Here is a 24,215-nt window from a genome sequence, read left to right on the forward strand (position 1 = left end):
AACAGCTGACATTACTGAAATCCTATTACTTGAGGATTTCCCTTCTCACAAGAACCTCTATCCTGCTAAAGCATTTCCTGGTCTCTCTTCTCTAAGGGGCCTGGAGGTCTCCACCAAAGTGCGAATTCCAAGAATCACCTGATTACTATTACAATCCCCCCCTCAAGGTGCCCCGGTGTCTGCTTACATCACTCAGCATCCACAGTAAAGCTGTAACTATTTCTCTTATCCAGCAAACATAAAATCAGACAACTATCATGCTGCAGTCATTGTGCAGACCCGGGCCGCAATGACAGAGAAGAGTTTAGAGAGGGAGATAGACACTTGGCTAATATCTGACCTTATTTACACCTATGCCACCCCAATACCAGGCAGAACAGCTTAGGGGGCAGCAGGCTCAGCAGCACTCCCAACAGGCCCCAGTTTACAGAGGTGGGGATGTGACTGTGCCTGCAAACCACCTAGCCATGCTCCTTTGGTGCTAGAAGAAGCTACGTCTAGGCACATTATCCAGGCCCTATGTAGCACCCAGTGGTGCCCATTCTCTCTGGCAGGTTTCCTGGAGATGGGAAAATCACCTCTGCCCCCTGGACACTCACACAAGATGAGGCAAATTTAGCCCTTTGCCATTATCCATTTACTGTCTTCATGTCATCCTGCTCCCCCTGTTGTGCCTTCAGTGACTCATCCTACAATTCCCACAGCTGGGAATCCCCTCTTCTCACTCTGTTCTTCTATCAGCCATATGTCACTAATCATCGGCTCCTAGTCACTGAATTCCCTCAGCCTGTCTCTAAAGCTGCTGTCGGATCAGTTAGCAGCACAGCGCTCCTGAAAGCGTGTGCTCATTTCCTCAGCCCTGGCACTGCAAAGGCATTTCACACTGGACAGACCCCAGGCCGCAAGCCTCAACTCATCTTTCCAAAGGAAATTTAAAAGTCATTATGGGCCCTGCCATGCTATAGGTGTATGCAATGCTTTACAGGCATTAAAGAGGAGGCTCCCAGGAGCTTATAGGCTGCATGACTGAAGAGAACTAAGTTACCTTATTTAAGAGCTGTTAGCTTTTCAAAACTAAGATCTTAACAATGGCCAAACTGGGTCAGACCAATGGTCCATCTAGCCCAGTATCCTGTCTACTGACAGTGGCCAGTGCCAGATGCTTCAGAGGGAATGAACAGAACAGGTAATCATCAAGTGATCCATCCCCTGCCGCCCATTGCCAGCTTCTGGCAGTCAGAGGTTTAGGTACACCCAGAGCATGGGGTTGCGTCCCTGACTATTTTGGGTAGGAGCCATTGATGGACCTATCCTCCAGGAACTTACCTCATTCTTTTTTTAACACAGTTGTACTTTTGGCCTTCATAACATCACCTGCCAATGAGTTCCACAGGCTGACTGTGTGTTGTGTGAAGAAGTACTTCCTTGTGTTAGTTTTAAATCTGCTGCCTATTAATTTCATTGGGTGACCTCTGGTTCTTGTGTTACGTGAAGAGGTAAATAACACTTTCCCTTCACTTTCTCCACATCATTTGTGATTTTATAGATCTCTTTTCTATCTCCCCTCAGCCGTCTCTTTTCTAAATTGAACAGTCCCAGTCTTTTCAATCTCTCCTCAGATGGAAACTAAGGGTAGGGCTACATAGCAGCTGGGAGGTGTGATTCCAAAGATAGGCAGACAGTCACGTGCTAGCTTACCTCAAGCTGGCCTGCTAAAAATGGCAGTGTGACTGGCGCAGGACAGAATAGCCGCCTGTGTGCAATCCTGGCCGACCCCCAAGTGCATACTCTGAAGGCTAGCCCAAGCTGCCAGCCATGCTGCACTTCTATTTTTCGGCACAACATGGGTATGTCTACCTATGCTGGGAATTACACCTGCCAGCTGCTGTGTAGACATTCTAAGAGACTCCATCCCAGGGGAAGGCTATCCCTGTGGTTAAAGCACAGGGCTGGGGTTCAATTCCTAACTCTGCCACAGACGTCTTGGGTGACCTTAGGCAAGTCCCGTAGGAGCACATTTTCAAAAGAGCTCAGGGCCAGATTTTCAAGAGACTTCAGCTCCCATTTGGCCACCTAAAGAAGGGTCAGGTTTGCAGACGCGCTCAGCACCACACAGCTCTCATTGTGACTCCTGTGCCCAGTGTTTCAGCGGAGCTGATGTGGAAATGTGCCCCACCTGCTGGTGTGAAGCTGTTTTTAAAGAATTCTGTCCTCAGTCCCTCTGTGCCTTCCCCACCCCAGCACTTTGGCGACTGTGCTGTGCACATCTCTGCAAACAGCTCTGCAAGGCACAAGTTATTTCTAAACCTTTTCTGGGCAGAGATGCCAAGTGCACTCTCCCTTCCTATGCTCTCCTGCAGAGCTCCCTCAGGAGGGCCGGATAAGCAGCTTAGTTTGCCTCAGGCCAGCAGCTCCTTCCTCTAGGCAGGAAAAGGGGTCTTTTGTCTTCCCCTCCCATACTCGCTCTGCAGAGTGGCACGATCAGCCCCTTTCCTCTCCCCAGAGATTTTTTGGGCAAAGAGCCATGAATCTGGTTTCTGGCATGAGTCTGGGGTTGTTTGGGAAGGACGAGGCAGGAGCAGGTTAGAGTTCAAACAGGGCTCTTCTGTCTTCACAGGCAAGGCTGCTCTTATCAGCAGGAAGCTTTTGGTTGTTTAAAATGAGCAGAGAAAGAGATAGGACTTTGTGGGCTAAGCATTCATGCTGGTTAAGGAGGCTTTTGGCTGGGGGAGACGGTGGGTGTGTGGAGGCCTATAGCATCTTCCCACCTTCTAGTTCTTTCCTTTCCTCCCTCTGCATCCTGAAACATGCCACTTTTTAGCCAGCCCTCTCCCTCCAGCTAAGGAGAGCTGGATACATTTCCTGTCCGCAACTGGTGGAGACGCTCTGAGCACTGAGAGTGAAGGAAAAATCATTCAGGCCTCTCCTGGGCCCTCAGAAGCATCGACCCAAACCCAGCATGTGATCTTGGATCTCCATCATCTGGGCCAAGATCTTGAGAATTTTGGGGGCATATACAAGTAAGGCTAGCCCCCGTGGTCTCTCCTTCAAAGACAGAGGCCCTCTGCACACCCATTCTAAATCCTGACCCAACGGATGGGGATTCTTTGGAAACTTGGGACCCTTAGGGCCCAGTGTTAGCTCTGTGCCTAGTTTCACTGTAGCTAGATTTATTCCTAGTCTGCATAGTCTGCAACTGCTCACTGCACAAATCCCCTTGTTGTGCCCTTTAATATGGGCTTGTTAAAATTCGTTTTGAGAACTACCCTGTTCCAGCAGCAAACACAAAGATCAGCATGACCTCTCCTTATCACTCAGCCTTTCCTGTGTGGAATTCGTTGTGATCTGTGCCCTAGTGATTATTGCATCACTTCTGTTTATTTGTAACCTTTGGCACTCCCTAATCTTATCTTGCGGCTGCTGACTGCAATGCAAGAGATGTGCAGCAGTGTAGCTAGCTTTAGCCATCCTCAAACACTGGAATGGGCCATTTAAGTGGAGGTCAGTAAATGATTAGCAAAGAGGGCCTGCAATCACTGCCAGGTGAAAAGAAATCAAACTTCTCCACTACCATTAAAAAAGGCAAGATTTACATTTCCTCCTGTGGCACTTACCAATCACAATAAGGGTGTAGTTCACACTCGTACTGCCAAAGCCGTTGGTAGCCTTGCAGATGTATGTTCCCGCATCTTCACTTTCCACCTCCTTGATTTTCAGTCCTTGCTGCAGGATCCGGAACCTTGTCCAGCCACTGTGGATAGTCCGTCCATCTTTCATCCACATAGTCAGAGGTGGTGGGTCACCTTCTACCGGACACAGGAGCTTGATGGTTCTTCCTAACCTCACGGTCTGCCGGTGGATCACTTTATCAGCAATTCTGGGTGGGCCTAACAAAGAATGGGAAAGAAAAACAATAATTAATATGATCAGAACTAGTTCTATCGCAGTAGCATCTAGAAGCCACGGGTCATGAAGAGGGGCCTTGTACAAACATAACAAAAGTTACTTATTGAAAAGAGATTACATCAAAGTGGAAAAAACAGACAACAGACAGATACAACTAAGAAAATACCACCAGCCCATGGAGGGTTTGAATCCAGAACTTAGACATTCTTATCACATTGCTCTAACCAACTGCATTAACCTGCCAATGGCAATCAGCTGTATTTCTCTCTTCCTCCCTCCCCAGCCCCGGACCTCACCCACCACTTTTCTATGTCATGGGGACCTGGTTCCCAGATACCCAGATCACTGGTTGTTTTAAGCATAACGAATCCTGAAGCCAAAATTCATAACAGCATTGGTCCTTAAAACAAGGAGTTATAATCCTTTTATGTTTATATGTATAGCAATTCCCTTTAATAGTCACCAGATGGGCTTTGTCAGCAGCAGGAATCATAAGAATACACTAGAACGGTTCTAGGACAAAAAGAATTTGCTGGGCAGCATTTACTTAACGACAAGGTACAGGATATCCTGACATGTTAACATCGCCTACATGCAAAGTGATGAATTTTCGGGATATTTTTATCCATTGCCTCGACCTTCCCTTGACAAGTTCATTGGACTGGCCTGACTGCTGAATGTTTCCTGCTGGTACAAGGCGATAGTTTCATGCATAACAAGGTGTCCTGGAATGTGACAACATGAACATACTGTGCTGCATGATGATAACTACAAGGCTGGGGTGGGAGAGTGATAAGGTCTCCCACACCGTCAGCTGTCCCCCAGTTACAGAACCAAATTCAAAGCCAAAATGTTCAAGTATGTTACTTTATTTAATTAAATAATTGTCTTTATTGGATTCATTGATTTATGAGCTTCTATAGCCCCTACCAGTATAACAGCCAGCCTCTTTCTCAGAACATTTCAAAAACAGCCGTGGTCAATAAGTGCCCTGTTCCTGCATAAGGACACACCTGTTTTAATGGGGTCTGATGACTTGAGGTGCTGAGTGACCTCAATCCCCACTGGGCTTCAATGGGCTTGAGGCTGCTCACCATCTCACAACAGCGGCTTAGAGGACCTGACCCCTATGGGATCTGTGCTGGAGTCCTTTCTCATGGTTGTATGCATTTCTTTATAAGAGCAAATCCTGTTACTGCCATGAGACTATCTGCATGAGTGTTCATCATCGTGAGTAAAGCAGGCTCCATAGTGACTAGGGGTCAGATTCTCTCATGCTTACTCATGCTGGTGGGTCCCATTGACTTCAGTGGGACTGCAGATGGGTTAGGCTGCTATTCAAAGTGAGTAAAGGTGTCAGGAGCTAGCCCTAAAATAATGAATCGGTTTAATCAAAAGCCTGATTAAGTCAATGAAAGGCTTCATATCAGGCCCTGGAATTCAATAGATTTGGGCTCTGGTGAACTGCCAAGAGTGAGCAAGTCCCAAAGGCTGGGACCCTCGCCTGAGAGCTCCAGTCCTGGAAAGCCGAATTCCAGGTGATGGTAGTTAGAGCACACCTCAGCCGTCACCTGCTGTAGGCAGGCCAATAGGAGAAGTGGTCTCTTAAGTAACATTGCCCCCCTGATTCCAGAAGGGATGTCAAAATACCATAAGAAATGCTGCCATTGTGTGTTTCCAGCAAGGACCTTAAGGACTGGAAGTCTTGCAAGCAAAGCCCTTCTTGTGAGACACTCAGAAGTCCAGTCAATTTTTGCAAACTTCAAACGTTTGGACACTTTGGAGAAGCTTCAGAGAGTCATCAGAACTTTTGGAGGCTGATCTGAGTCTAACATTTCCGGGATTCACCCACTGTCAGTGATCAGTTATGGGCATAGGCTTTAATGGAGCTACACTAGCTGAGGACCTAGCCCCAAGTTCTGTGACCCAACCTCACATGGCGTAGTACCTTATTTCATGAGTAAGGGGGGCAAAATCCACACAAGTTTACACACTAGCTGACATCTTGCATCAAATTTTAGAGTCCCCTTTTAAGTTAAAGGCAGACTCTGCCACTTTACTCAAACTGAGTCGAACCTCAACGCCATGAATTACCACACTGAAATCAACTGCAGAGCAAGGTACTACTCAAAGTGAGCATGGGTGTCAGAAAGTGGCTTATAAGTAGTGTTAGGGAAGAATGTGTGGTGTAGGGCAACTGGGGACAGTGGAAGGGGAATCGGGCCCTCCCAGCAGTGTCTTCTTCAAAAACCTTTTCCTTCCAACATTCAACTTGACTCCTGACAAATTTTTAGGCTGGGAGGAATGAGATAGTTTCCCAGTGGCGTCATGCGGCTTGTTGCAGGCAGACTGCACATGCGGTTCTCCTAATGGCAAGTGGAATTGACTCTGGATCTGTCACATGACTCGGTTAGTGATAAGCTTGGTCCTCCCGAATGCCATTTTTTCCTCTGACTGACCTTTCATTCTGAGGAATTTTTGGATCGCTCCACTGTCATAAGATCTATACGCAGACCTTTTTGGTGGTTTAAAACACATGGGAGCCTTTCCCAGAGCCTTTCCTGCTTTAAAAAAAATCCCTGTGCTGTCCTTTAAACCCACCCCACTTTTAAATTTGCCCCTCAAGTGCTTTCTCTCCCCCCACACCTCCCATATTATGAGGAGAAATTAAAATGTCCAATTTCTTTGCAGCTATGCATTTCCCTGGGTGCAGCTCCACGCTATTCTCAGAAGGATGCAATTCCAGGGCATGGAGGCGTCCAATGCAAGCTAAAAGCATGTCCCTATGTGTTTGGTAAACAGTCCCATTTTATTACCTAGCCTCATTATTAACAATAAAAACAACTCTCTCTGTAAGCAGCACTCTCTCTCTGGAATCATCATGTACCACAAGCTACAGAGGCCCTCACACGCTCATGGCTGTCACTGTGCTGCAGAGAGCTGGACCTCCTAGAGAGGTTTATGGCAGAATCACATGTTGGTGTTCTGTCAGGGGTCTCTGTATCTCTTTTTAACATGTAGGAATCTACTGGGTCTTATTTCGCTACATATTTGCCTTGGGACTGCAATGGTGACGGATGAATGCTTTTCAAGTTGAGATGCACTTTGGCACACCTCTCAGCAATGTTTGTACTTTGGTATTTTTGGGGAGGAGATAGGGAGGGGTAAAACATATTTTGCAAAGGGACCACCTGGAACCTCTCATATGCACTGAATTCCAGTTACACAGACTCTATTGAGCTAGGCAGTTTGAACCATTTTACTGTCGAGATCTCAGCTTCCCAACAGAAATGAAATCTCTTCTCTAAAAAGGTATATTTAAAAAGCCCATAGCTGATCATGTGCTGCTTGGGAGTAGCTAAGTCCTGCTTCTATCTGACAGTTCAAGTGCAGTGCAGTTCCATCTTCCGTTAACTGAGCACCGAATCTAGACCTGGCGAATAACGGATTTTTCAGTTTGTGGCCAATTTTGAAAAAAAAAGTGCGGGGGGGGGGGGGGGGGGGAGAGGAGGGGAAGAGCGTGCATAATTTTGGGTCAAGCCTAAAACAAAAACTTCTTCAAAATGTTTGGCAAGTTGAAAAGTAATAAATAAATAAATAATTTGGGGTCAAATGAAAGATTTTGTTTGAACCAAAATGAAGCATTTTATTTTGATTTTAGTATTTTAATGTAGTTGAACTGAAAGTTGTTTAGAATCATAAAATGTCAAAATGAATTATTTCCGTTCTTTCAGGAATTTGGGTCCCCTCCCCAGAACAAACAATTTGGTGAAAAATGACACCAATTCACAAAACGGCTTGGTGTTGTTGAATCTTTGTTTTCCATCAGAAAATAATTTTGGTTGAAAAGTTTTGCCCAGTCTAACTGACTCCCCTCTGTAAGCCTTGTTTTGCTGAGTTCACGGCCCTGGTCACTAATGGAAGGGGACGCTAAGGAATGCTGTAACAGTTGCCTTACCTCGCACCCCACAAACAATTCAGCAACTGGCCTAGTTAGGGATTTGAGAGGATCAGCAGCAAGAGATAAACTGAGACAGCACCACAGATGATTATCTTATCTTCCTTAACTGCAGACAAGGAGTCTGATCCTGCAAGGTGCTGCTGGGTGCTTCCAAGAGGTGCTGAAATCCCTGTATCCCCATTACAGTCAATGGGAGCTGAGGGTACTCAACCCTTTCCAGAACTGGTCCCTACAAGAATCCGGCGCAACGTATGCCAAATGCTGTTGGCGTGAGAGCCTTCTCCTCTGCAGCTCCTGCAGTGGGGAAGAGACTAGATTAGGCTTTGTCTACACTAGCAAGTGAAAGACAAAACGTTTGTTGTTCAGAAGTGTTAAAAACACACACACACACCCTGAAAGACAGAAGTTTTGATGACTACCACCAGCGTGAGCAGCACAACACCACTAATGCCACGCGTTGGGGGTGGAAGTTTTTTGTCAGCAGGAGCGCTCTCTGTCGACAAACTGCGGCTAAACTGTGCACCTTTGAGCAGCACAGCGGTAATGGCACAGCTGTGTCGCTAAAAGATGCGTCATGTAGACATTGCCTATCTGTTCTGACTTCTCCCTCTTTATCTTTCTTTTCTACTTGTTCTTTCCCCTTCACTCCTCTTTCTCCTCCTCCAATGGGTTGGGGCAAGGGGCAACGGATTCTTCCTAAAAGTAGGGGGGCCATGAGGCCCCACCCCCTCCATGGCCCTGCCCCTTCACTTCCCCCAAGGCCTCAGCTCCCAGCCAAGCCAGAAGCTGGAGCTGGGCTGGGAACCCAGGTCCTTCCACCTGTCAGGGGAGGGGGGAGTCAAGAGAAGCCTCCCAGGTGCCCCACAGCTGCCCGGGCTGCTCTTACCTGGGTGGGGCTCCAGCTTCTGGCTGACTGGGGGGGGGAGTGGCCTCAGGGGGAAGAAGAAGGGCTTGGGGCCAGACCCGTGGCGAAAAGTGGACGTACCAGGCCCATCTACTTTCAAAAGTGGGAGGGCGATGGCCCCTGCCCCCTCCCTGTTTCAGTGCCCCTGGTTGGGGCATTGCTGGATTCATTGCCCAAGCCCCAGGCTGCGTGGTGCACTGACTGCCCTGGGTGGGCCCTGCTGGAGAGTTCTAAGTACCCACTGTGTGTTGACATAGTCCAGCAGAGCCCACCTTGGGCAGTGAGAGCACAACCCAGCCTGGGGCTTGGGCAGTGAATCCCAGCCCACTCAGAATCACTGCAGCTCCCCTCCTGTCCAACCCTCACTGTGCAGTCTGGGCATGTGCCACAGGGTGGTGGAGAAGAACGCCCCCTGCAGCGCTATTTGCTGAGTTCGTTGGACCCCAGTGGGGATGAGTCTCACACACACACACACACACACACATTCTTTATATGTAAAAAAAAAAGTGTGTCCTTGAAAAATTAGTAGGTTTAAACCTGAATTAGTAATTTTGTAATTACATGTAAAAACCAGGAAGATTATGGAGAATTAGGGAGGGTGGACATCTCTGTGGGTATAAAAATGCTGAGCCCTCTAGGCAAGGTGATCATTCCACTACAGTTTCAGTTACGTAAGCCATATATACAGAGCCACGGCTTCGGTCACGGATGGGTCCTTTTTGCCCCCCATTCATGCTCCGCCCAGATATTTACATTTTCCATTCAACAAAGGTTGGTTCCAATGGCTATTGCTATAGATCAGTGTTCCCCAACCTTTCTGTGGGAATAGCATATTCCTATTCCCAGAAGACTGTGGCGGGCACCAGACACCCCGCCATTGCGCCCCTGCTATAGACCCTTTTAACACACCATGTTAGGGACGGTGCAGATGAATCCATAGATTCATTCATAAATTTTAAAGCCAGACGGGACCAGTATGATCATCTAGTCTGAGCTCCTGCATAAGACAGGCCATAGAATTTTATTCAGTTACTCCTATATTGAGCCTAGTAACTGGCGAGAGTTGTTTCCTTAATTCCCCCCTCCTCCCCGCCCCAGTTTCACTAGTAAGGCATCCCTGGATCTGACTTGTGAGGAAGGCGTGAAAAGAATGTGGCCTCCTCCATTTGTGCCTCAATGTTACTCCTTCTCCAAATATAAACTAAATATAAATTTTCTCCATAACATTCAAACCAGTGTAGTTACTAGAAGAGATCGTTCCTGGAGTTCCAAGGCCCAGCATGCAACCAATCTTAAAATATAATTTAAATAATCCCTTCTAGATCCTTCACTTAGCACCAAGTTTTTTGTTGTTGTTGTTGTTTCACGCACACATACACCCCAGACCATCCCAGAGAGACACAAACGTTTGTTGTTTAAATTAATGCAAGCACAGAGGAACATTAACATTGCTTCTTCTGTTTAAATATTTCAACTCATATATATGCAGACATATGTGCTGATTTATTTGCCTTGTCTAGGAACAGAAGCAACTGGAATCCCCATTCTGTTCCATTTTATAAAGGGACAGATCTTACACCTGTCTTACTGAACAGCTGGGCAATTTTCAATTTATATCCCGCTATAGTACGCTCTATCCTATACCATAGAAACAGTTTCACTTGCTGCTCTGCTTATGACATTGCTTCACAAGCATTCCAGTTCCCCCCGCAACCCTCCCACCCCCGTCTCAACAGACTGAGCTGCTGGCGGTTGTTACTTCTTGATCATATAAATTATGTTTTGCTTTAGTGAGTAGCCATTTCTGGGAAACAGTGAAAAAACTTCTAGAAAAGTATTTAAGACATGATGGTGTAGTGTCCCGTGGTGTACTGTCTGCATTTCTCACAGTAAAAAAAGCTCACACATGTAATTATGTTTCCTTGGACTGAGCTGCAAAGTTCATGCTCTCCTTCGACTCATACATGTACTAAACATGAATTATGACTCTCTGTGAAAACCGTCTAGATATATGGTGTTTTGATAATGACTTGAACCTAGCTCTATAATTTAGTGTCACCTAGAAGTGAAGGCTAAATGATTTCCCACTCCACATTCCTTACTTCCCATGAACCCCTTTTACAGCTAACCTGGGGTGGAGGTGCCATTCCTACAATTGTTTGGACTCAGCTTTGTTATTCCTTGAACTACTCTTACTCAAACTTCACATATGGCGAACACACGAGTGCTGAACTATGTCCTAGGAGACCATTTGCCATGATACAGTTCAAAGTGAACTTTATTAACACATTAAACATAATTACAAAGAGGAAATTCCAAAGAAGGTCAACCAGCTTGGACAGTTTCTTGGAATAGAAAGTAATTTACAATATCCATGTACTGTATTGTAAAGTTTATAAAGAAGTTAAATAAGTTTTAAGAGCCCCGTGGGTTACGTATCTTTTATTATTTAATACTAAACATTCACTTTCCAGGAAGATAAGATTTCTTTTGAAGTCCTCCTGGCAAATTAGCAACCCTTTCTTATATGGGACACTCAAATAACCCGTACCTTAGAAAAATAAACAAACAAAAGGAACATAGGATGTAGGGAACATCATATACACAATCAGTATGTGATCTGCCAGTGAAATCCACCAATAATGACAAAATTGTAGTGACAGACAATTGCCAGTAGCCAAAATACATCTTTTCCCATAAATACAGTCTTCTAAATCAGCATGTCTGCCTAGGTATGTATACCTTACCCACCACTATATTATCTGAGCTCCTTATCAAATTATTTCAAGTGCAAACGGCCTGCACAAAACCTGAGTTCTCAACTTACCTACACCCCAGTAGTTGTTTCTAGGAGCCACTTCCTGATCTTGCTGACTGACTTTGGGAAAGTTGGGGGATTCCTCACTTACAAAGCCTGATTGTACAACACTGACTCATGTTTAGGTGAAACTCACCCCGTGCAGAAAGCCAGCACAGGTCCTTTGGACCACTTAAAGCCTCTGCACAATGTTTTTATTGTGGTAATGCCTACAGGCTCCAACCACGGACCAAGCCCCCACTGTGCTAGGCACTGTACAAACCCAGACTAAAAAAAAATGGCCCCTGCCCCAAAGACCGTACGATCTAAGGATAGGGTGACTTTTGTGCTGACCCTCAGCACGGAGGTGAATTTCACCCAGAAGTGAGCACTTATTCATGTGAGCACTAGAAATGGTTTAAAAAAAAAAGGGGGGGTGGGGAGGGTTGTTCAAAGTAAAAATTTTCCATAATGGTTGTTGCTGTTGACAGTGATTAACCATTGGAGCAAACCACCAAGGGAAGTGGTGGATTCACTAGCTCTTGATGTCATCAATCAAGACTGGATGCCTGTCTGGAAGATATACGTTAGCCAAAACCTACTGAGCTCAATACAAGGGGAACGGGGCGGGGGGAATTCTTTGGCCTGTGACATGCAGGAGGTCAGACTAGATGAGCTAATGGTCTCTTCTGGCCTTAAAATCCATGAATCCAACAATAATTTTGGACAAACATGTTTGTGTTTTTTCCAAAAGACAAAAACCAAAAGTTTTTGGAAAGCAAAATGAAAAGCCAACATGTTTTGCAGGTGAAAAAAAGTCATTTCCACACCAGCTCTCATGAGTAATCTCATTGATTTTGCTGGGACTAATAAACTATTGACTAACACTTATTCATCTAAGCCTACGCAGGTTATGGCTATGCAGTAGGACCTAAAATAAAGTGATTCCGTGGAAATATTTGCTGATTAATTTTTTCATGCAAAGGGATAATAGCACAGGATAATAGCACCTCTCTCCCACATCCTTGCAGTGGGAACTGCTTCTCTGATGAAATGTATATTTACTGATAGTACAAGAAGTACTTGCCATATTTTTACAGGAGTAATACCTGGCCTTCTGAGGTGCTGCTGCCCATACATTTTCTAGACTGGTAGCTCCAAACATAAGGAGGAGAAAAATAATATTTGGGAAAATGTTCCATTCAATTAAATCCCTTATATATACATTGCACTGAGATTTTATAAAATAGTTATTGTATATTAAACAATTGGCACTTAATTATTGCATCGATTTATTGCAATTCAGCAAGAGTTGAGGAGATACATATCTTACATGCTTTTTTAAATCCTCTGAGCATACATTTTAATAATGGGTTGGTATTTATTTAACATGCAATTACCATCTTATTAAATTAAATATGCATTGGCAATACTCAATTTCAAGTGTTGCTGGAAATGTTTGCAGCTGTGAAAAACAGTAACTTTATCCATAGGCTTTGAGGCAGCCAACACAGAGGAGAGTTAGGGTTACTTCCAATTACTTTGGAGGAGACAGACATCTTACACTAGAATGCTTCCTCTTTTAGTGTAGGGGCAAAGATGCTATTTATTGTTTCTTGACCGCCATCAGTGGGCTCAGCACTGTGTCAAACCAAGGACTACCATCTTTGCCCCAAAGGGCTAAAATTCAACTTCAGATACATAACACAATGGATGGCCAGCAGGTGTTGTTTGAGATTAGATACCACAGTGATCTAACTGTCTAGGTAGGTCGATCTATACCAGTGGTTTTCAAACTGTGGGTTGGGACCCCAAAGTGGGTCACAACACCATTTTAATGGAGTCACCAGGACTGGCATTAGACTTGTTGGGGCCTGGAGCCAGTGCCCGAGCCCCACCACCTGGGGCCGAAGCCAAAGCCTGAGGTTCTTCAGCCCTGGCTGGCAGGGCTCGGTTAACAGGCCCCTGCACAAGGCTGAAGTGCTTGGGCTTTGGCCTCCCCACCCAGGGCACTGTGGCTTAGGTGGGCTCAGGCTTCGGTCCCCGCTCCTGGGGTCATGTAGTAATTTCTGTTGTCAGAAGGGGGTCATGCTGCAATGAAGTTTGAGAACCGCTGATCTATACTATTCGTCCTTCTCATTGAAATTCACACGGACAAACTATTTTGAATACAATAACTGGGGGTTGGGGGGAAGGGGAGGTTAGAAATGTTATTGAAACAAATCTGTAAGGTTTGGAAATGTTTGGATAAGTGTTTATTTAACCTCCTGTTTCCAGCCAGGATAGAAAATAGTCTAAATATCGCTAGTAAAGATGTTCTTCTGGCTTGAGTAAGACAGAAAGAGAGAGAAATCTCACTAAAAATCCTGTTCTCCCAAGACTGTCAGCCCAAGAGCCCAATCCTGTTACTACTGAAATCAACATCCAAACTCCCACAGGCTTTAGTGGAAGCAGTACCAGGCACCATTTCTGCAAACTCAAGAGACCTGCATCCTTCCCATCAGCTTTGGTTCAGACCTAAATTGAAGCTTTCAAGGTTAATCTAGCCTAAATTTACGATGTGCGCTATTGTGGTCCACTTTGCTAATTGCTCCCCAGCTAGGCAAATCCTTGTTTTTGCATCCAATGGACTTCCCAGCCAAACCTCCCCTCACTCCAAGACTTTCAGTAAGACAAACTAGACACATTGCAGACCAGAGTTTCATTCACTTACTCTGTAACAAAACAAAACAACCATCATATTCACCAGTCACAGTCATATCCAAAACCTATGGCTTTAAACAAAGGCATTTACTTCCGTGTCTTTATAATGCAAACCAATATCTTGTTTGTTCCCCTGCATTTATGCAGTTCCCCGTCACCTAATCCTGTGTTTGAATAGCTCCGAGAAAATGTGATGCCAGGATTCATGTGTGTAGTAACATGGATTCCCCTTGAACTTCTGGCAGTCAATGTTTAACCCAGTTTGAGAACAGTACAAGGTTTAATAAGTAATTAGCCATTTCCCCTATAGAGAGACATTGCAGTGTGAGCTGTACAAGCAGGAAATTGCAAGTGTCATTGTTTATGTCTGCAGGGAAACAGAAACCACTACAGTTGACTCAGTGCCATATTCTTGAATGATGTGAGTTAGATTTGTAAATAACTGGTTTGCCTTCATGTTATCCCACAATGGAGAGTATCCATCCATTTTCCTCAATGCCTTTCATTCAAAAAATATATTAGACTGGACTGAGAGTGTCCTCCTGTCTGATTGTGAAGCCACCTGGCCTGTCCCAATAATTATGGCGTGAATGGACCAGATAGCCTGTGCCAAAATGCTCATTATCTCAAACACGAGACACTGGTAAAATATCCGAAAGCCCTCTGGTACTGGGAAATTCACTGCAGCGTCTGACACAGAGTGACTGTTCTGAGAGCGAAGGCCTCTGTACACACTGCACAGTTGATTAGCACGTGTCAGACCAGTCGCCACTAAAAGACAGCATAACTGCTTGTTGGTGACCACAAAGAGACAGCAACACCACATTATTTAAGAACTAGAGATAAGTCAGTAAGCAAGTTACCTAAAACAGATTCAACAGAGAGTAGAGCTGGTCAGGAATTTTTCAATTAAACATTTTCTGGGGGTCAGAAAATGCCGATTTGTCAGAAGCAAACCTTTTTGCAAGAAAGAGTTTTCACAAATTTCTCATTTCAAGAACATTTTAGGGGAAAAAGTTACAAAATGGGATTTCAAAACTAAAAGTCTGGGAGGGATAAGGAGGGTTCAGGTTCCAAATGACCATTTGTTTTAATTTTAAGCCAAGAATACCAATTAATTTAAAAAAAAACTGTAATGAAAAGGTGAAAATTTTAACAAAATGTTTCAACTGACCAGGCCCAAAATTTGTATTGGATTGTCAGATTGTGAAAATTCTCAAGCCGTTGGGTTTTTGTCCCAAACCAGAACAGGAAAAAATGTGAAAATTTTGAAAGTTTTCTCAGGATGCGAAAACCGTTTCCTGCCCCACTCTAGTAGAGAGAAATAGCTCCAAGCATCCCTCCAATTTCACTCTAAGACTGTAGCATTATAAAGCTCTGGAAAAGATGCCACCAGCCACTGTGCAGAGTTCATCCAACTAAAACAACTGGTTTCCTGATTCCAGACTATGCTTGGTTTGATGGGAGGAAAGCAGAACTCTGAATGAGCTCTGGCTCACCAGAACTAAACGCTCAGACACGATGAGGAGGAGAGTGGCTTAAGGCCCTATACAGAATAGAATAAGCTCCTGCACATATTTTCCAAAAGAGGAAGGAAATGCCTAAATCTACCTACAAATAAAAATGTGCACGTGCCAATTTTTCTACGAGAATGTATTTAAAATAGAAAAACACCCCATCGCTAAAGCAAATTGAAAAAGGAGCATCAACTATGTTCTTAGCCACTCAGTGCATTCTGACAGCATCAACACCTGGATTTTTACTAACCAGATGCTGAAGCAACATTACCTATGGTGTAAAAACACTGGTGGCAGGACTCAAGATTTCCCAGTGCACTCTCCTGATTCTTGAAGTCTTAGCACCTCAGACTGTTATCTTGTCAGATCTCACAGGCTAAGCAGGCTCAGTCCTGGTCACCATTTTGAGGAAAGCAAGTGACATTTTTTCTTCTCAATCAGTACTGGTCCTATGCCATGGCATAGTGTTAAGGGTCACTGCATTGATTGCTACAGGTGCTGCCTTTCAAGTGAGACATCGAACAGAGTTTCTGAGTGTTCCCGCCTATTAAAAATCCAGAGGCACTCAAGTTAGAGTGATAGACGTGGTGCCGTGGGCAATTCCAGGTTGGATAATTACATTCTGCCTGCCCAAGTCCTCTTGCAGTTTCAACTGTGTGCAGTATCATTTCACCTACTGCTGTGAAACAGCTGTCACATTTCATCCAGAGGAGAATTGCTTTGCTCTCTGTCTCTGTGTGTGAGGGGGTGTGTGGTGAAAGGCACTATAGAAATAGAACCTAGCAATGGGTTTGTAATATAAATATAAAAATATATTTATATATTATATCATATATTTATATATAATATAAATATAAAAATATAAAAAATAAAATATAAAATATTATGAGTGAGATTTTCAAAAAACATCTGAGAGATTTTGGCACCTAACTCCCTTATGTGCTTTTGAACCCACCCACTGCCTCCCCTCTCTCCCCAGTACAGTGTCTGTAAATTTGCATTAACAGAATTATGAACACCCAAGACCAAGGAGTTAGTAATCCTTTGGAGAGGTGTGGCACCCTATTAGGCTACCAACTTCACATTTGTTGCAGCACCCAGAGCACCAGCTTGTGACTATTATGTGTGAATTGCTTTATTCCAGATGCACACATTTAAGCGGCAACAGAGCCTGCTGGAGCTCTGCTGACATCAGCTTCTGCGTAATTCAATTATATCATTCCATTGGCTGACAATATGGTGGCAAGTATCTTTGCATTCATCAGATAGATAGCGCTAAACTGGAATACCAATTAGCATTCAACTCAATTACCTCACAGTCTAGTTATGCACAATCCCAGTTACCCTTCCCTAATGGGAAAAGGATAGGCACAATACAGGAATTAGATAGCAAAAACAGCATATCTGGAAATAATTTCCACCTAAATGATTACATAGTTAGCGTATCCTACTATTCTGTGTACACACAAACACACACATCTATATCAAAAGGTAGTTTAGTATATGAATTGCTGGCCTGGTTTCACCTTCTACCCTGAATTCTTTCAGAATCCCTCTAGTTTCAATAAAGCTAAAGTCACTTTATCATCTGTAATTTCCCAGCACGTTCTGTGCCATCCACACAGGTACACAGTGGCCACAATCCAGAAGCATATGTGCCCTGTGGGTGGGGGAGATGGGAGTTATTATTCAGATACCTCAAATCTTCAGGGGCTCAGAGAATTCACACCGGAAACCCTGCTCATGTGCTACAGCGTGGCATAACTGACTCAGTTGATGAGTCACCGGGTCAAAGCCCAAGGTCAACGGAAAGCAGAGACTCCGCAGATCTCTGCCAGCCACTGCACCTGTACCTGGGGCCGGAAAAATCAGCAGATTTTAAACGGCTGCTAATCCCCTAATCTTTATTGAAAATAAATACCAATCCCTTCCAAAAGGGCTGTGCCCCATTAACCGCAAATCTGATTATGGCGAAGCCCACTTGGGAGCGTCACTGATAAAAGAATAAAACATGGATACAATCAATTCTCTATAAATCCCACACCATGCTTTGTACCCGTTCAGTGATAAAGGATTTGTATAAAAAAAAGAGTTTAAACAACTTGTATCCAATTACGGATTTTACTATTTGTCACAAACTCCCTTACCACAGGAGTAATTCAATGAACAAAAATGTATCTGCATGCCTCTGGAGAGAAGGGGCGGGGTTGGGACAGGGGCAGGAAGAGGTGAGAGTGGTGGCAGTGAAGCGAGGGAAATAAGAGGACATATAGGCACCGCACAGAAGTTTCAGTCCAAGTCAGCAAAAAAGTGACTTTAAACCACATTCACACCCTCAGAATTCTGGCCTGATCCAGGGGACAAACTGGCCCTCCCAATGTAAATGAGAGCAGCCCTCAGGGCACTCTACTTTAGGGCAGCCACCCACGAGCTATGCCCTATGAACTATTCCACAGGAATCTTCTTAGTAACATACACTATGGAGACTCCTCATCTGCTCCCAGCACCTTCCCGCCCCAACTCCCAGCACACCTTGTGAACAGGGCTTGTGAGGTGGACAGTGTAGGGTTGTTTACAGCGGCTGTACACTGTGCCTGCACTGGGGGAATTCTTCTCAAACCCCTTGTGGCACAGATCCAGCTCCATGTATTGCAGTGGCAACTTATAGGGGCCAGGGCAGGAACAGAAACTGTCCCCTGAACTTCTGATTCATGCCTATCTGTAACAGTGACCTACCTCTCCAGCCCAGGATATGGCTTCTGCCTCAGTTTCCCCCTGCTCTCAGTAGTTCGGCAATTTTAGTGCCTTCTGGTGTTGACCAACATTCAGGCAGTGCAAAAAGCTCAAACTTTTGATCCTAAGCTCAACAGTCCATCATTCAAGCTGTGCTACAGAAGTCTGATTTGGCACTCCCTGGGCTCACTCTATAGCCTTTTATCCCAACAAGTTCTGCCCTGGTCTCATTCGGATGACATGGGGGCTGAAGGAAACAGGGGCTTCCTCCCATTCTCAGGCCCATAAACAAAGACCAGGATCAACACTGGGCCTCCAACCCACACCACTACTGCCTTGCTCCAAACCTTTCCCCCCAGGTCCTTCTATTCCCTGCCTCCTCCTAGGCTGAGTGCTTTCCTAGCCCACAACTGCTCTCCTGCCATCCTGCCTTGATATCTCCCAACAAGCCTTGCTCTCAGTCAAGTGATCAAAAATAAAAAAACAGACAGAGGCCAGAGTTGGGATCTGAACTCCTCAAAGGTGCAGCCCTGAGACCTCAGCTCTCTCCATGGCAGGAAGGTGCAGCCAGTGACCAGTGGTACGTGGCAGAAGGAGACAGAGGAACTGACACCGTAGCTTGCATTTCCTCCCCGGAATGCAGTGAAGATGACAGTGCTGGCCCACTGGTAAAAGCCCAGGCTCCAGGATTACCCAGTGCTGCACTTGTTAGTTATGAAAACACTGAATCATTGATAACACTTATAAAAATAAAATATCTTGGCAAGCCTTCCTTCTTCTATCAGCTTTCCACTGCGACAGAAAGGAAGCCAGGCCTCCTTTGTTCAACCCATCAAAAGAAAAGGGAAGAAAATGAAATAAAATGGAAAGCAGGGCTTCTGTGCTACAACCACTAAGAGGATGTTGCCAACTCTCACGATTTTATTATGAGTCTTGACATATTAGGTGCTTCTCTTCAACCCCAGTTTCTGGAGGCCTGAGATTAAGGGGAAATACCAGTTTTCATTTTAACCCACAAGGAAGTTTCTAGCCCTCATGGTTGTGGACAAAAGCTTGAAAATACTACCTCTAAAGGCTCCCAAAACAGAAGGCAAATCAAAAGAACCCCCAATTTATTATTTATTAAATCTCATGATTTTCTGTGGCCTGACTTGTGATTTTGGAACCCTGGGGGTAGGCAGTACGGAGGGTCTCCTCTGGATTCCGTAATACAGGGCCCATTCTAGCTTCTGCGCTACATTTAATAACAAGGCCTAACCTGGCTTTGGTGCTACAGGATCCACTATAGCATTCCGTGTTCCATTCACCATAGTGGCATTTATAGGAACACGCTCTAAGCAGGTGCCTCTCCTGTGCAAACTGGTGTGCCACAGTAAATAGAAAGCTGGCTCTATTCCCCCCAGCTGTTAGCCATTATGGGAAGGTGAGCGAGAGAAAGACGCAGGGTCAATAAAATCATGCTGTTGCTATTGAGGCACCCGCTGTCGAGGAGGGAACTCAGTAGCAAAGTTCTGCCATTGATAAAAGTTTTACTAGACCTCTGCACCAAAGCAGCCCTGGAACCAGAGGTCTGTTTACTTAGCCTTTTCTCTTGCTGGGCTCCAGGATAGTGCTGGGAAGATCAAAGCAGAGGCCTCATTTAATATGTCCAAGTACACAACCAGCAAATCTGTTTATGTTGGATTCCTGTGTGCTGCATACCGCTGCTGTCTGTCAGCACTCAAAGCTCATTTTTCGGCAAGACTGGGGGAGGAGAGAACTATTTAGTAGGGCACTATGTATTTTTGTCTTCCTAAAACAAAAGTGAAACTCAGAAGCAGGCTTTGCCTTTTAGTACCATTGCCCGGTAGCATTGCCATAGTCAAGTTTCATCTACATTCAGTGCCTCCTTTTAGGAAAAGCATTCACCAACTTAAACAATACAACTTCCCCCATTACTTCCTTCTACCTATTCATTGTGTAGCTGTAATTCATTCAAGAGGCTCTGCTGAGAGCAGCCTGAGTGGTGTGTGAAGAGCAGAAAAACAGGAATTGAATTATGTATTTACTTGGGATCCATCAGTTTTTATTCATAATGCAAAATATGCTAAGGAAATTTCGTTCTGGTTAAAGATGCTGGATTGACAGCTCAAATGTCTGAAGTTCTGTATGGTTTCAGAGTAACAGCCGTGTTAGTCTGCATTCGCAAAAAGAAAAGGAGTACTTGTGGCACCTTAGAGACTAACCAATTTATTTGAGCATGAGCTTTCGTGAGCTACAGCTCACTTCATCGGATGCATACCGTGGAAACTGCAGCAGACTTTATATACACACAGAGAATATGAAACAATACCCCCTCCCACCCCACTGTCCTGCTGGTAATAGCTTATCTAAAGTGATCATCAAGTTGGGCCATTTCCAGCACAAATCCAGATTTTCTCACCCTCCACCCCCCCACACAAATTCACTCTCCTGAGGGGGTGAGAGAACCTGGATTTGTGCAGGAAATGGCCCAACTTGATTATCATGCACATTGTGTAGAGAGTTGTCACTTTGGATGGGCTATCACCAGCAGGAGAGTGAATTTGTGGGGGGGGGGTGGAGGGTGAGAAAACCTGGATTTGTGCTGGAAATGGCCCAACTTGATGATCACTTTAGATAAACTATTACCAGCAGGACAGTGGGGTGGGAGGAGGTATTTTTTTCATATTCTCTGTGTGTATATAAAGTCTGCTGCAGTTTCCACGGTATGCATCCGATGAAGTGAGCTGTAGCTCACGAAAGCTCATGCTCAAATAAATTGGTTAGTCTCTAAGGTGCCACAAGTACTCCTTTTCTTTTTGTGAAGTTCTGTATGTCTCCCAGAAGGGAAATGGCCTGAACAATGACAGTCACAGGCTTCCCCATTGTCTGACCAACATTCCTCCAATCTGGAACTGGTTGCAACCTTGCAATGACAGGGTATTTCATTCACCACATCTAATCAATCCTTAGCCATCTCTGCTGAGACTAGGGGGGGGAGCTTTTCTTGACCTGCTGCTCACAAACCGGGAAGAATTAGTGGGGGAAGCAAAAGTGGATGAGAATTTGGGAGGCAGTGACCATGAGTTGGTTGAGTTCAGGATCCTGACACAGGGAAGAAAGGTAAGCAGCAGGATACGGACCCTGGACTTCAGGAAAGCAGACTTCGACTCCCTCAGGGAACGGATGCGTAGGATCCCCTGGGCGACTAACATGAAGGGGAAAGGAGTCCAGGAGAGCTGGCTGTATTTCACGGAATCCCTGTTGAGGTTACAGGGCATCCTGATGTGTCGAAAGAATAGTAAATATGGCAGGCGACCAGCTTGGCTTAACGGTGAAATCCTAGCGGATCTTAAACATAAAAAAGAAGCTTACAAGAAGTGGAAGGTTTGACATATGACCAGGGAAGAGTATAAAAATATGGCTTGGGCATGTAGGAATGAAATCAGAAGGGCCAAATCGCACCTGGAGCTGCAGCTAGCAAGAGATGTCAAGAGTAACAAGAAGGGTTTCTTCAGGTATGTTGGCAACAAGAAGAAAGCCAAGGAAAGTGTGGGCCCCTTACTGAATGAGGGAGGCAACCTAGTGATAGAGGATGTGGAAAAAGCTAATGTACTCAAGGCTTTTTTTGCCTCTGTCTTCACTAACAAGGTCAGCTCCCAGACTGCTGCGTTGGGCATCACAGCATGGGGAGTAGATGGCCAGCCCTCTGTGGAGAAAGAGGTGGTTAGGGACTATTTAGAAAAGCTGGACGTGCACAAGTCCATGGGGCCGGACGAGTTGCATCCGAGAGTGCTAAAGGAATTGGCGGCTGTGATTGCAGAGCCATTGACCATTATCTTTGAAAACTCGTGGTGAATGGGGGAAGTCCCAGATGACTGGAAAAAGGCTAATGTAGTGCCAATCTTTTAAAAAGGGAAGAAGGAGGATCCTGGGAACTACAGGCCAGTCAGCCTCACCTCAGTCCCCGGAAAAATCATGGAGCAGGTCCTCAAAGAATCAATCCTGAAGCACTTACATGAGAGGAAAGTGATCAGGAACAGTCAGCATGGATTCACCAAGGGAAGGTCATGCCTGACTAATCTAATCGCCTTCTATGATGAGATTCCTGGTTCTGTGGATGAAGGGAAAGCAGTGGATGTATTGTTTTTTGACTTTAGCAAAGCTTTAGACATGGTCTCCCACAGTATTCTTGTCAGCAAGTTAAAGAAGTATGGGCTGGATGAATGCACTATAAGGTGGGTAGAAAGTTGGCTAGATTGTCGGGCTCATCGGTTAGTGATCAATGGCTCCATGTCTAGTTGGCAGCCGGTGTCAAGTGGAGTGCCCCAGGGGTCGGTCCTGGGGCCGGTTTTGTTCAATATCTTCATAAATGATCTGGAGGATGGTGTGGATTGCACTCTCAGCAAATTTGCGGATGATACTAAACTAGGAGGAGTGGTAGATACGCTGGAGGGCAGGGATAGGATACAGATGGACCTAGACAAATTGGAGGATTGGGCCAAAAGAAATCTGATGAGGTTCAATAAGGATAAGTGCAGGGTCCTGCACTTAGGACGGAAGAACCCAATGCACAGCTACAGACTAGGGACCAAATGGCTAGGCAGCAGTTCTGCGGAAAAGGACCTAGGGGTGACAGTGGACGAGAAGCTGGATATGAGTCAGCAGTGTGCCCTTGTTGCCAAGAAGTCCAATGGCATTTTGGGATGTATAAGTAGGGGCATAGCAAGCAGATCGAGGGACGTGATCATCCCCCTCTATTCGGCATTGGTGAGGCCTCATCTGGAGTACTGTGTCCAGTTTTGGGCCCCACACTACAAGAAGGATGTGGATAAATTGGAGAGAGTCCAGCGAAGGGCAACAAAAATGATTAGGGGTCTGGAACACATGACTTATGAGGAGAGGCTGAGGGAACTGGGATTGTTTAGTCTGCAGAAGAGAAGAATGAGGAGGGATTTGATAGCTGCTTTCAACTACCTGAGAGGTGGTTCCAGAGAGGATGGTTCTAGACTATTCTCAGTGGTAGAAGAGGACAGGACAAGGAGTAATGGTCTCAAGTTGCAGTGGGGGAGGTTTAGGTTGGATATTAGGAAAAACTTTTTCACTAGGAGGGTGGTGAAACACTGGAATGCATTATCTAGGGAGGTGGTAGAATCTCCTTACTTAGAAGTTTTTAAGGTCAGGCTTGACAAAGCCCTGGCTGGGATGATTTAATTGGGGATTGGTCCTGCTTTGAGCAGGGGTTGGACTAGATGACCTCCTGAGGTCCCTTCCAACCCTGATATTCTATGATTCTATGAGACTGCCAGAAAGGGACAAAGTGTCAGGATCAGGGTGTGGGAGGTCAGGCCTAACGGTCAGAGCTGGAGTCAGGAACCAGGAGTCAGAGCCAAGGGTCAGAGACAGAACCAGGATTCAGAGCCAGGAACCAAGCAGGGGAGCAGGACTGGAGCAGGGCTCCGAAAAAGGCAGGCATGGGAGCAACTGCGGCTGCAGGTAAGCATTAAGCAGCCAATGGCCTGCTGGTGCAGCTGGGTTTAGGAGCGTGCAGGCTGGCTCCCTTCACCCAATCAGGCAGGTTGGCCAATCAGGTGGTTCTGCTGTAGTCCACCTGGGCTCATTACTTTCCCTGGAGCTAGTCCCAGGCTCTGCTGCAGACCCTTATTCCTGGCAAGAAGGATGATTTTTGAAAAC

At 45.3% G+C, this 24,215-nt stretch overlaps 1 protein-coding gene across 1 annotated transcript in view; it reads right to left on the reverse strand.

The window, feature by feature from the left end:
- The window catches only part of FGFRL1 (fibroblast growth factor receptor like 1), a 254,669-nt gene that overhangs the window by 126,420 nt on the left and 104,034 nt on the right, over nt 1–24,215 (reverse strand). The window contains exon 3 of the mRNA XM_073342841.2: nt 3,615–3,887. Coding sequence (XP_073198942.1) covers nt 3,615–3,887 — 273 coding nt within the window. The remainder of the gene's footprint in view (nt 1–3,614; nt 3,888–24,215) is intronic.

This window comes from Lepidochelys kempii, chromosome 4 (genome assembly GCF_965140285.1).
Source record: "Lepidochelys kempii isolate rLepKem1 chromosome 4, rLepKem1.hap1, whole genome shotgun sequence".
NCBI lineage: Eukaryota > Metazoa > Chordata > Testudines > Cheloniidae > Lepidochelys > Lepidochelys kempii.